We start from the raw sequence: 14,187 nt of genomic DNA on the forward strand, positions 1-14,187 counted from the left end.
TGAAATTTTCTATTCAGCTCTTGTACCTCCTCCTTTCTTCCATTTGCTTTAGCATCTCTATGCTGGAGGGCAAGTTTCAGTGTCTCTTCTGACATCCGTTTTGATCTTTACCTTGTTTCTTGTCTTTTTAATGACTTTTTGCTATCTTCCTGTTTGATGTTCTTGATGTCATCCCATAACTCTTCTGGTCTTTGGTCTTTAGTGTCTAATGTATCAAATCTATTCTTCAGAGGATCTCTAAATACAGGTGGGGTATATTCAAGGTCATATTTTAGCTCGCATGGACTTGTGTTCATTTTCTTCAGCTCCAATTTGAATTTGCATAAGAGCAATTGATGGTCTGTTCCATAATCTGCCCCTGGCCTTCTTTTGACTGATGATATGGAACTTTTTCATCATCTCTTTCCACAGATTTAGTCAGTATGATTTCTGTGTATTCCATCTGGTGAGATCCATGTGTATAATCATCTCTTATGCTATCTAAGGAAGGTATTTGAAGTGAACAAATAATTGATTTTGCAGAATTCTACTGTGTGATTTCCACTATAATTTCTATCACCAAGGCCATATTTTCCAAACACTGATCCTTCCTCTTTGTTCCCAACCTTTGCATTCCAATCACCAGTAATGATCAATACATGTTGATTGCATGTTTGATCGATTTCAGATTGAAGAAGTTGGTAGAAATCTTCTTTTTTGTCCTCACTGGCTTTAGGGGTTGGTGCGTAAATTTGAATAATAGTATTAACTGGTATTCCCTGTAGGCGCATGGATATTATCCTATCACAGACAGCATTGTATCTCATGACTGATCTGGATATGTTCTTTTGTCAATGAATGCAACACCTTCCTTAATTTGTCATTCGTGGTATAGTAAGCATGTGGTTGTCAGATTCAAAATGGCCAATACAGTCTATTTCAGCTCACTAATGCCTAAGATATCGATGTTTTATGTGTTCCATTTCATTTTTGACAATTTCCCATTTTCCTAAATTCATATTTCCTACATTCCATGTTCTGATTATTAATGGATGTTTACAGCTGTTTCTCTCCTTTTTGAGTTGTGCCCCATCAGCAAATGAAGGTCCCGTGGGCTTTTCTCCCACGGGCCTTACTCCTTTCTTGTAATGGCACTCAACTCTACTTTGAGGAGGCAGCTCTTCCCCAGTTGCATTTTGAGTGCCTTTCAACCTGAGGGGCTTATTTTTCAGCACTGTATCTGACAGTGTTTCTCTGCTATTAATAAGGTTTTCAGTGACTAAATACTTGGAAGCAGTTCGTCACTCCTTCTTCCTAGTCTGTCTTTGTCTGGAAGTTCATCTGAAACCTGCCCACCATGGGTGACCTTGCTGGTATTTAAAATACTGGTGGCATAGCTTCCAGAAGCACAGCAACTTACAAGCCGCCACAGTAGGACAAACTGACAGATAAGTGGTGGCTGACAATCCCTGTATGCTAGTAATTGGCATAGATCTGAATTGTCATTGTAATTTAATAGATAAAGTATGGGCCAGTCAATAACACCCTGTAGAAAAAATGTATATATCTACCTCAAACTATATATAAAAATAAAATCTTAATAGAATAAATATCTTAGAGGAAAACAAAACAAAATAAAACCTAACACCATCAGTAAAGAGGGTAGGAAAAAAATCTTTCTAACTTATGTCAGGGCAAGACTTATTAAACTGATACAAAAATACAAACTATAAAAGATTGTGAAATTTCACTTGATCTTTACCTTGTTTGTATGGCAATTTAAAAAGCCACTTAAACGGGTTAAACAACAATGAAAATCAACATGCTAGACAAGATTTATAACAAAGGATTAGTATATTGAATATAGGAGCCCATGAATGGTGCCAATAGTTAAGTGTTTGACTACTAGCTGAACGACTGGCAGTTTGAACCTACCCAGAGGAGATATGGAAGAAAGGCTTGGCAATCTGCTTTCAAAAGGTGGCAGCCACAAACTACCTAATGCTATACTCATTAGGATTTGTAATCGACTCCTTGGCAACGGGTATGGGTTTATTTATATAAAAATTTATATAAATATAAGTATATTTATATAAAAATTCTATTGAACAAGGAAAGTTCTAGTAGGTATGATAGACAAACAGGTCAAGAATATAAACTGACAATACAATAAATATATTGATACTCAACTATGTAAGGAAACAGCAAGCTCTTTATTTTATATAATCAATTTAACCTTTGTCATGTTTTGTGGGACTGAGGGGTGGGAAGAAGAATACTATAAATTTTCTAGACACATTCTTCTTCAAATAACACAGGCACATTTGAGTAAATGCTCCCTGCTTGAATTTTGGATGCGTCCTTTCAAGGTGTTGGATGCATAGATGGAACAGCTTATGATCTGAGAATCATTCTCCATATTGGCTTTCCACAGAATCTTAAATGGGAAGTAAGACATAAAACTACCTTTTCTTAGCTTTTCACTCAACTAGCACTTAGGATTTTGACCCATAGAAGTGAAAGTTTTGATACATGGGAGTATGAATGCCTACATAGTGTTTTCTATTACTTCCCTCTTTTCTTTTCCACATCCTACTCTTGGAGAAAAAGAAACAAAATCCAAACCAGTTGCTGGTGACTTCATGTGTGTTAGAGTAGAACTCTGTTCTATAAGGTTTTAAATGGCTGAGTTTTTTGGATGTAGAAAGCCAGGTCTTTCTTTGGAGGCATCTCTGAGTAGAGTTGAATCTCCAACCTTTCAGTTAGCAGCTGAGTACATTAACTGTTTGTACCACCCAGGAACCATTCTTGGGAAAATGTGGCCTTTCCCTCTTATCCAATTACAGCTTATCCAATTACAACTTCTCACTCCTCTCTGCTCAATGGTATCTATTTAAACTCTCTGTTCAGATCTCCAAACTTTACTTTTGAAATTTATAGTCTGCTTAAGAAATTAAGATGTAACTTTTCTGCCTGGAGAAACTTGGATTTTCGTGATCTCTGCTAGGAATGGACTAGAAAGAGCCAGCTTTGAGATTTCAGCCTGTTCTTCTGACTGAAAAGATTAGTCTTTAAATCGGATTTGTGATAGGTTGAGAGTCAGTAAGATTTACAAACCCCCAAATACCTCTGAAAGTACTTTAAAAAAATTATTCTTGTTATACCTGAAAAATTGAATTGTCTAACCAGTTAACAGGAAGATATAAATTAAAAAAAGAGATACTATTTCTCACCGAACTAACTGGCAAACAATTTAAAGTCTGTGATATGGTGTGGTGAAGATCTAGAGGCTGTTTAAACTATTGTAAATCATTGTAGAGAACAATTTGTTATATCCTGTAAAATTAAACTTACATATATCATATCACCCATCAATACTACTTCTAGATATATTTCCTAGAGAAATTCTTCCCCAGGTACACAAGATGTCTGAGAATGTTTACTGCAACATGGTTTGTAATAATAAAATTGTAAAACAGAAGATCTATTAGTTAATAAAATATGGTATATTCATATGAGAGAATCTGAGGTCTTTAGAAGAAATGTAAATATGTCAAGATTTCAAAGTAAATTTAAGAAAAAAAAGTTAACTGAATTATGCCAGTTATGTAAATTTAGATGTCTAAAAACAACATGTTGTTGTTAAGTGCTGAGGAGTCAGTTCCAACTCACAAGGACTCTATATAGGGTTTCTGAGGAGTGGCTTGTGGATTTGAGTCACCAACCTTGCAGTTCAAACTGACCTTATAGTCCAGTGTATTGTCCTGCAGCACCACATCAGGACTCCATATAACAGCATACCTACTGCTGCTTATTTGTAGCTATACACTTGTATGGATAGCATTTATGCTGACTAGAATGGTACCTACCAAATTTAGGATATGATGACAATCCAATGGGGATGGGGAGTGGAAGGGGACTGGGGATGTGGATCAAACGGCATGACAACATTACTTATAACCATTTTTTTCCCCATTAGAATAAAAAAAATGATGTTAAGGTATAGTACCAAGAAATAACAACTGCCAACTCTGGGTAGCAGGCTCATGAGCATGAAAACATTCTCAATAACGTATCAGACCAAATGTTGACGCTGGGAAGCTGAGTGTGTCTTAGTGAGTAGCCACATCCTGAGTAGGCAAGGTGAAGCCTAAACTACTCTGAAATCCAGCAACACCCATTTGATTGTATAAGTGCAGGAGTACTTATTATAGTGTACAAACTGCTCCTGAAATGAAACAATATGACAGTTTCTTCCCTTCCTTTCCCCATGAAATATTGTTCTCACTTTTGTGTACTCTAATTTTAGGAAAAAAATTCAGAAAGTTCAATGGATTACATTGTGTATCATTTATTCATTTATTTATTTTATCTTGGTACTATTATTGACCAAGTCCAGGTAAAGGTGTTAGGGTAAGCAAGGAGGCAAGGAACAATACAATCAATGACCACACCACCTACCGAGATATCATACAGGGGAAATGACACAGGTAAATTCCTAAGTACAAAACAAAACAACCTGGACTGGTGAGAAAGAAGAGCTGAAGGTGGCCCAGTGTGAAAAAAGAGCATGTATAGAAGAAGAGGTCAAGGAGTCTGAAACTGCATTGTCTGCTACCTCTGCTACCGTCCTTCCCAAGGTCCCTGGCTAGTTCCAGCTGTTTGCCCTTGACTGGTATGGCGCTGAAGGATTAGCACTGGACTGCTAACCTCAAGACTGGCAGTTCAAACCCACCAGCCACTCCCCGGAAACCCTCAACAGGGTGGCTTTAAGTTGGAACTGAATTGAGAGAACTGAACACCACCAACAACCTAACGGTGAGCAGTTGGAATCCATTCAGAGTCGCTGCGTTTGAAAAGCCTGGTGACATGCTTTGGTAAAGATTACAGCCAAGAAAACTTTATGGAACCACCGTGAATCAGATAATCCTCTCTTCAACAACAGGGTCCTTTTTGTTTGTGTTCTCTGTCCCGAAGGTACTTTGCAAAATCTGCTTTTTCTTTTGGTGTCATCTCCAGCTAATGAACAAGGAATTCGGTGCTAACACACATTGTAACTGAACTTGAATGAAGGAAGATGTCGTTTCTGTTGGTGGGATTTGCTGACAGTGGGTTTCAGTAGAGTGCACAGAGGGCTGGTAACGAATTTTTGTAGTTGTTATGTGCCTACGTGCCAAGGAATCCGTTCCAATCCATAGTGACCCTGTATGGGGTTTCCTACGTGAGCTTGAACCGCCGACCTTGAAGTTCAAACTGCTTTGCAGTTTGGCACATTAAACCACAGAGTCATACTAGGACTGTTGGGAGGTGTTAATTCTTGAACAGACTTCTCCTAGCCCTGCACGGAGGGCGGGGAGAGCGCTGGGGGCGCTCATGGGTGTCTGGACTTGGAGAAGGAGGCAGGGGTTCAAGTGGTGAACTGGGGAAAGGCCTCTGATGCTGGGAGTTCAAGATGGAGACCCAAGGAGAGCGCCCTGGGATGAGGTCCTGAGGGCAGGGGCTGAGGACTCTTTCAGTGGAGCAGCTGAGCTCAGCGTCTGTGTCTGTCTGAGTGCAGATCTGGAGCTGCAGGAACTCGTGGTCGGCGTTCTCCTCATATGTCTCCGCTTGGGCAGTAGTCTCCGAAACGGATTCGCAGTAAGATCCCTGTTCCACGCTCACCTCGTTCCAGGGAGCACTCAGGAAAGAATCCAGGTCCAGGTTGACAGACAAATCGCTCTGCAGTCCATCGTCTTCGACGCCCGAGCCCAGGAGAGCTTCGTGGATCAGGATGAGGGTGTGGTCCCCAAGAGACACTCGCAAGACAGACTCAGGCGCCGGTTCCAGCACTAGGTCCGCATCACGCAGAGGCACTTGCAGGGCACAGTCAGAGGCCAGGACCACCACGGAAGCGAGACTGTCTGCGGCAGGGGGTGGCCCAGCCTGGATCTCGGGCCCCTCCCATCGGAGGAGCTTGGCGGGACGGGGTTCCCCAGGCTGAAGTCCCCACCAAGTTGCAGGGCAGGGGCTGGGGCTGGGACTTCGAGGCCGCCTGTTCATTACCTCGATGGCGGTTCCGGCGGTGCTCCTGGCGCTTGCCTGAGGACGTGGGGCGCTGAGGCTCAGTCCTGCGAATTGACGGGTCCTGGTGGTCAGGCCAGTTGGGTTGATGATTGTTGAGGAGCAAGTCCTAAGCAGTTCCGAGCGTGGCTCCTAAGCACTCTGAAATGCTAGGTTCTAAGGGCGCCGTATCCGCGTAAGAGATCGGCCTAGATCTTTTGAATCAATCTTCTAGCTGCTTTCCCGGATGCTCATTGGCTATTGGACGTAGAGCGCGCAATAACTATGATATCTCCTGCCTATGCTCCGCCCCTGACGTAACCAAGTGAGGATTAGTGCTGTCCAATAACTGGGGAGGTTTTTGGAAGGTGTCTGTAGCAGACTATTACTTGGATTCAAGATGGCATTTATTGCCTTTGTTTTGGGAAAAGAAATACTCAAATCACAGTTTTATAAACTACTAGCTTGCTTTTAGCAATTGTTTTTAGCTGTCTGCCCAGATTCATGAAGACTGCACAACTCATGGCCCATCTTACAGCATTTTCAAGATCGGGAATCAGATTGTTGAGATTTTTCAGATTGTTGGCTGATTTTCAGAAGCAGAGTTCTACTATTGAGCCACCGTGCTTTTAGAAGGGTCTATGTCTAATGTTCTGGTGACGTAGTGTTTACGGACCGGGCTGCGTACCTCAAGGACAGCAGTTCGAAACTACCAGCTGTTCCGCGGGAGAAAGATGAGGCTTTCTGCTCCTGTAAAGATTTACAGCCTCAGAAATCCTGTATAGGGTCGCTAAGAGTCGGAACCGACTCCACAGCACATAACAACCACCACATGTCTAATGTTCTGGTGTGTGGCTCTGTAGGAGAAAGATGAGGCTTTCTGCTCCTGTAAAGATTTACAGCCTCAGAAATCCTGTATAGGGTCGCTAAGAGTCGGAACCGACTCCACGGCACCATAGCAAGAACATCAAAGATTTACAGCCTCGGAAACCCTGTACAGGGTCTCTATCAGTCAGAACTGACTCCACAGCACATAACAACCACCACATGTCTAATGTTCTGGTGTGTGGCTCTGTAGGATAAAACACTAGACCACAAGGACGGTTTGGACTGCATGGTTGGTGGTTCAAACCCACCAGTCGCTCGTCAGGAACCCAATACAGTATTGCTATGAGTTGGGACTGACTGTATGGCACTTATAAGCAAAAACATGTTTAATATAAGGTTTTACAGGAAGATTTAAAAAAGCATTTTACCCTATCATTGCTCTCCCTGCAAAGTGAAATCTTCTCATGCTTCTTGAAAATTTTATTCCTGATAAAAATTGTTGTTAAGTGCGGTCGAGTCAGTTCCGACTTATAGCAACCCTGTATAGGATTTCCAAGAAGCAGCTGGTGAGCATGAACCACCGACCTTCCGACCTTGCAGTTCAAACCGACTTTGCAGTCCACGCAAATTCTGTATTACAAAGAGGTTGTTGTTGTTTTTTAATTAATTAAATGAAACTGAATGTAGTTTTTTGTTGTTGATGATGACCAGACTATGTTGATAATTAATAATAACAAAAGCAAAAAACCCAAAACCAAGAAAACCCCAAAGCAAAACACTAAAACTATCATAAGGTTTTAATTCTGTATGCAAACATACTGGCTGGCCTGTATAATATGGAGTGTTACAAATGAATTCATTAAGTCTTCACAAGTAAGGTTCAGAGGAAGGAAGGCAATTTTTCTAAATTAAACACAATAGATCTTTCTTATTTCTGATAGTTGTGTTCTATAAAGACCCTGAAAACAAGGAATTAGTGAATATCAAATCAAACATGGACCTCAGTTGGGAATTTCTCACAGTTCTTCCTATGACATATCTGCCAATCTCCCTATGAAATCCACAAATAATAAGGCTTGACTGTACCTGGTTTGTATTGATTACAGATCAAATGCAGACTCTTTTGACTTTAAAACAGGAGTCTTTGACTATTTATTGTTGTTGTTGTTGCTAAGTGCCATCGACTCAGTTCTGACCCATAGCCACCCTGTGTAGCCTTTCCAAGGAGCCGCTGGTGAACTTGAACGTATGAAAATTACCTAGATGTGGGATTGCTTGTTGGTAGAGGTTTAAACTGACAAGTTGCTTTGTGATCTGCTTTTAAATTGTGTTTTATTTATTTATTTTGTATTGAGATGTAGGTATATATTCTAGATGTTAAACACTCTTATCACTTATATGATTCCCAAATATTTTCTCCATTCTGTAAGTATTCTCTTCATTTTGTTGGTAAAGTCCCTTATGCACAAAATTTTAAATTTTTGATGAAGGTCAATTTCCAATTTTATCTTTTGTTCCTTGTGTGTTTGTATCAGATCTAAGAATCAATTGTTGCGAGGTGTCATTGAGGTGACATAGCAACCCTATGTACAACAGGCCCAAACACTGCCTGACCCTGTGCACCCTCACGCTCACTGCTTTGCTTGAGCCTACTGTTGAAGCCACTGCGACAATCCACATCAGTGAGAGGCTTCTTCTTTTTCGTTGACCTTCTACTTTTCCAAGCATCATATCCTTTTCCAGGAACTGGTCCCTTCTGATAACACGTCCAAAGTACATGCCATCCTTGCATCTAAGACGCATCATGATTGTACTTCTTCCAAGACAGATTTGCTTATTTTTATGAAAGTCCAAGGTACATTTGATATTCTTTGCCAATACCATAACTCAAAGACATCAACTCTTTGGTTTACCTTATTCTTTGTGTGGCTTTCACATGCATATGATGTGACTGAAAATACTATGGCTTGGGACAGGTGCACCTTAGTCCTCAAAGTGACATCTTTTTTTTTTTTTTTTTTTAACATTTCAACGCTTTAAGGAGTCTATTGCAGAAATTTTCATTTATTTAGATTTTCCTTAATTGCTTTCAGCAATGCTTTATAGTTTTTAGTGTACATATCATTTACTTCCTTGGGTAAGTTTATTCCTAGATAGATATTCTTTTAGATCAGTTATAAACTGAATTATTTTCTTAATTCCCTTTCCATAGTACTCACTGCAGGTATATAGATTATTGTGTCTTGACCATGTATGTATATGCAGTTTTGCTGAACTCGTTTATTAGCTTCCTTGTGCATGCTGGGATCCAGATGGATTTACTTTCTTCCTTCCCAATGTAGATACTTTTTATACATATTTCTTGCCTATTAGCTCTGGCTAAGATGTCGGTACCTTATTGAATGTTGTTGTTGTTAAGTGTTGTCAAGTCAGTTCTGACTCATAGTGACCCTTCATAAGGTTTCTGAGGAGCAGCTGGTGAGTTTGAACTGCAGGCCTTGTGGTTCAAACCAGCCTTGCAATCCAGCGCTTAGCCACGCAATATTGAATAGCAGTGGTGAAAGCTGATGTCTTAGTCTTGTTCTGGATGGTTTGATAATCAGAGGTTCTTATTTTAAGATATTTTCCAATTTATTGCTTTTGTTCATTTTGCTCTATGAGTAGTGTTTAAGGAATACTTTCTATTCTAAGATCAGTCCTATATCTTCTCAATTTTCAAATCTCTACCTTTAAAAATAGAAGCTCATATCCAGATATAATGATTTATTCTGTATGGAGACAGTAATCCAGTTCCTCCCACCCCCACCATGTAAAACCAATAGTCTCAACAATGTTTATTGTAAAGTTCACTTTTCGCACTGAACTGCATAATTTCCTGGACTACATGCATTTTGTATTTATTGTAGACTTATCTTTGGCTTCCTATTTTGTTGCAAGTATTTAATTGTGTAACCAGACAATTTCATGCAATTGTGAATTACTTACATCATTCCAGTAAATTATTTTGGTCTGAAAATCTTTATCTTATGCTTATTTTTGGAAGATGGCTTCATTAAGGGGAATGTTCCAGGTCAAAACAATTGTTTTCTGTTAGTGCTTTGATGCTGTTATTCCACTGGCTTCTATTGTTGCTACTAGAGTCCTGGTGTGGTGCTGCAGGACAATGTACTGTCCTGAAAAGTCAGTTTGAACCTCAGGGTCAGTAGTTCAAACCCACCAACCACTCCTCAGAAACCCTATACAGGGTCACTCTGAGCCAGAACTGACTCAACGGTTCTTAACAACAACAACAATTGTTGCTACTGAGAAGTCAGTTTTCTGATTAATTGCATTTTCACTATAGTTGTCTTTTCTTTCTGGATGTTTTAAAAAAATCATTCCTTTGAATTTGGTGTTCCTAAGTTTACTAGAATCTGTCTTAATGTGTATTTAAAAAATTATTCTTGAAAGTTTTCATGCTTCCTGAATTTGAGAATGCTATGATGAAGCCATGATGGCTGCTAACTGAGAGGTCTGCTATTGGAACCTACTAGTAGTTCCATAGATGAAAGATGTGGTAATTGGCTTCTGTAGAGGGTACAGTCTTGGAAACTCTATAGAACAGTTCTACTCTGTCCGATAGACTTACTATGAGTTGGAATTGACTTGAGGGTAATGGGCCTTTTTGTTGTTGTTGTTGTTGTTGTTATACATAAATCTAAGGAACCCTTGTGGCACTATAGGATAAGCACTGGACTGCTAACCTCAAGGTTTGCGGTACAAACCCATCAGGGGCTCCTTGGGAGAAAGATGAGGCTGTCTGCACTCATAAAGACTTTACAGTCTCATCAATGGAAGACTGGATAAACAAACTTTGGCATATGCACACAGTGTAAATACTATGCAGTGTTGAAGAATATTGATGAATCTGTGAAACACCTCATAACATGGAGGAACCAGGAGCACATATTGCTGAGTGGAATTAGTCAATCACAAAAGGACAAATATTGTATGAGACCACTATTGTAAAAACTCAAGAAAAGTTTGCATACTAAAAGAAACATTTTTTGATGGTTACCAGGGGTTGGAGGGTAGATACATGTTAACTTGGGTGATAGAGAGGGCAATATGCAAGGGAGAGGGCAATATACAAAAAGTGGAAGGTTGGCTGAAGTATGATGAAGACAGATGAAGACACAGGGAGGTATAGGGGGTAGAGGTAAATAGTGATTTATATAAAGTCTTGGGGCAGCAGTGTTCTGTGGGTGGATACATGGACAGAGACACAGGCTGAACGGGTATTAAAGGAAAAGTGACAGTATACCCACAAATACATAAGAATATGTTTGAAATATAGGAATATATATTGAAGAGGATATTTGTACATGGGTATTTACCTTTGTTGCCAACAGAACTATGAATGTGGTGGAGTTTATAGAGTGCAAAAGGATGAAAACCTCTTAGATAATATCAAACATCTTAAGGCAATGAGTTGTTGGGCCTGGGGGCTCAGGACCATAATTTCAGGAGACACTATGGTCACTTGGCATAACATAATCCGCAAAGACAGTGTTCTACACCCTACTTTGGTGAATAGTGTCTGGGATCTTAAAAGCTCATGAACGGCCATCTAAGGTGCAACTATTGGTCTCTCCATTTGTAGACGAAAGAAGAGTGCTGAAAATCAAAGAGGCTTGGAATCACTTAGTTTAACAGTCCACTGGGACATGTGAATCCATTTCACTGATTCTGAGACTAGAAGAACTAAATGGTGACTTGCTGGTCCTGGCTGCCACTATCAACTGCTCTGAAAAGGATCATATTTGAAGGTCCTGGATAGAATGGGAGAAAATGTGAAACAAAACTGAACGTTATTAAAAAAAACCCAACAAAACCCCCCAGATTTACTGGTCAGAAAGGGACTGGAGGAAACTTTTCGGAGATTATGGCCCTTGACCCACGTCAGGTCTGGAAAGGATCTCACCCTTGTGGCCCAATTTTCAGTCATGCAGTAGATAGGCATAGAGGGAGGACAACAACACTAGTACGGTATGTTCACCATGAAATGGTTAATCATTCAAAATCAAAAGGGTAGCCTTTTTATGAAGATGGCGCCGACGGAGAAGAAGGAAGCCCCTGCCCCTCCCAAAGCTGAAGCCAAAGCAAAGGCCTTGAAGGCCAAGAAGGCAGAGCTGAAAGGCGTCCACAGCCAAAAAGAAAAAGAAAATCTGCACGTCACCCACTTCCGGCGGCCCAAGATTCTGAGGCTCCAGAGGCAGCCTAAATATCCTCGGAAGAGTGCCCCCAAGAGAAACAAGCTTGACCACTGTGCTATCATCAAGTTCCCTCTGACTACTGAGTCAGCCATGAAGAAGATTGAAGATAATAACACACTTGTGTTCATTGTGGAGGTCAAGGCCAACAAGCACCGGATCAAACAGGCTGTGAAGAAGCTCTATGACATTGATGTAGCCAAGGTCAACACCTTAATCAGGCTCGATGGAGAAAAGAAGGCATATGTTCAACTGGCTCCTGACTATGATGTTTTGGATGTTGCTAACAAAATTGGGATCATCTAAACGGAGTCTAGCTGGCTAATTCTAAATATAAAGTTTTTCAATACAAAAAAAAAAAAAATCAAAAGGGTAACGTTTACCCAAGGACAAAGTTGAGAAGAGATGGGAAGGTGGGTGGAATGTAAATATGAACCATAGGGAGGAAGTGGGATAACTGTTGTTGCAGGGAGGGGATTGCAATCATTGAGATGAAACAAAGTGTATGATTTGTAGAATGTAAAACTGATGATCTTGTCTGTAAGCCTTCAATCAATTCACAATAAAAAGTTTAAAAAAAAAAGGATAATATTACATATTATGTGGATGATCATGTGGCCTCCTTGGTGGTCTTTCTACTTCTGTTCTTGCCTGCCTTTTCCTATCTAGACTAGCTTCTACACAATAGTCAGAGTGATCTTGTTAAACCATAACTCAGATTATGTGGTTTTGTCATTCCTCTGCCCAAATACCTACAGTGTCTTCCTTTATGTGAACAATCCTATGTTTCCACCGGGCCTTATGTGAAATATCACGCCCCTCCCAGCTTCCCCTAATAGATGCACACCATTGTCTCTCATCCGACCCCTATCATCATTTCATAGTGCTCACATCTTACCCCTCTCTACTCCTCTTTCTTTCCTCTACGTCAGTCACACTGACCTCTTTGCTGTTCTCTAAATATGCCCTGCATGTTCCCTCAGAGCTATCTGGAATGTTCTTCTATATATTTCTATATGGCCCTCATTTCTTTACTTTAAACTCACATTCTCACTGAGGTCTTTCCTGTGCATCAAATCTAAAATGACAATCCTTGACATTTGTATTCCCCTTCCCTACTTTCATTCCTCATAAAGACTGAATAGTTTTTGGAATATATTACACAAGGTAAGTATCTTCTTTACCTTCTTCTCTTCTCCCACACATGACTATAAACTCTGTGAAGTCAGTTTGTTTTTAAACTGTTTCACTCTCTGCTGTATTCCAAATGTTTGAAAAAGTGCCTGGTACACACAACTTGTTGTTGTTATAATGTGTCATCAAGTCAGTTTTGCCTCATAAGACCCTGTATAGAGTTTCTGAGGAGCAGCTTGTGAGTTTGAACCACTGATATTAGGATTCAAACCAAACTTGTGGTCCAGTGCTTATCCTACAGTGCTACACCACTTGATACATATTTGTTGTATTTTTCTATTATCACACATAGAAATTTACCATTCATCACCTCCTTCTCTCATTGTTCTCTTTCTCCATCTCCTACAGTTGTGGTAAAAGCACTTCCTCTCCACTAATGTCTCTTAGTGTAGTGGTTACAAGACCTCAAGTTCAGCAGTTCAAAACTACCAGTTATTCCGTGGGAGAAAGATGAAGTTTTCTGCTCCTGTAAAAATTTATAGCCTTGGAAGGCTGTATAGGATCTCTTATGAGTCGGAACTGACTCCACGGCACACCACCACCACTGATATTCTTTAGCCTCCCTTTTATATTTTATGTTTTTACCTCCTCTGACTTTACAGATGTTGTCTTAGTTATCTAGTGCTGCACTAATAGAAATACCACAAGTGGGTGGCTTCAACAAACAGAAATGTACTCTGTCACAGTTTAGAAAGTTAGAAGTCTGAATTCAGAATACCAGTTTTGGAGAAAGGTCCTTGTCTTTTGTCTGTATCTGTGGGCCCAGCATTTCTTGGAGAGCTCTATGTATCTTAGCATTAATCTTTCCTTGGATCTAGGAGCATCACAGTGCAGGGATCCGAAGTCCAATGGACTCATTCCACTCCTGGCTCTTTTTTCTTGATGGCAATAAGTT

General features: G+C 40.2%; 2 protein-coding genes across 2 annotated transcripts; one reads left to right on the plus strand and one right to left on the minus strand.

Moving 5' to 3' along the window:
* Positions 1–5,289: 5,289 nt before the first annotated feature.
* LOC102815417 (proline-rich protein 23B-like) lies at positions 5,290–6,018 on the minus strand. Its single transcript, XM_006846652.1, has one exon. The coding sequence runs from the start codon at positions 6,016–6,018 to the stop codon at positions 5,290–5,292; it is 729 nt and encodes a 242-aa protein (XP_006846715.1).
* A 5,915-nt stretch (positions 6,019–11,933) lies between these two features.
* Positions 11,934–12,404, plus strand: LOC102815800 (60S ribosomal protein L23a-like). Its single transcript, XM_006846653.1, has one exon. The coding sequence runs from the start codon at positions 11,934–11,936 to the stop codon at positions 12,402–12,404; it is 471 nt and encodes a 156-aa protein (XP_006846716.1).
* The last annotated feature ends 1,783 nt before the right edge of the window (positions 12,405–14,187 follow it).

This window comes from Chrysochloris asiatica, unplaced genomic scaffold (genome assembly GCF_000296735.1).
Source record: "Chrysochloris asiatica unplaced genomic scaffold, ChrAsi1.0 scaffold00028, whole genome shotgun sequence".
Lineage (NCBI taxonomy): Eukaryota > Metazoa > Chordata > Mammalia > Afrosoricida > Chrysochloridae > Chrysochloris > Chrysochloris asiatica.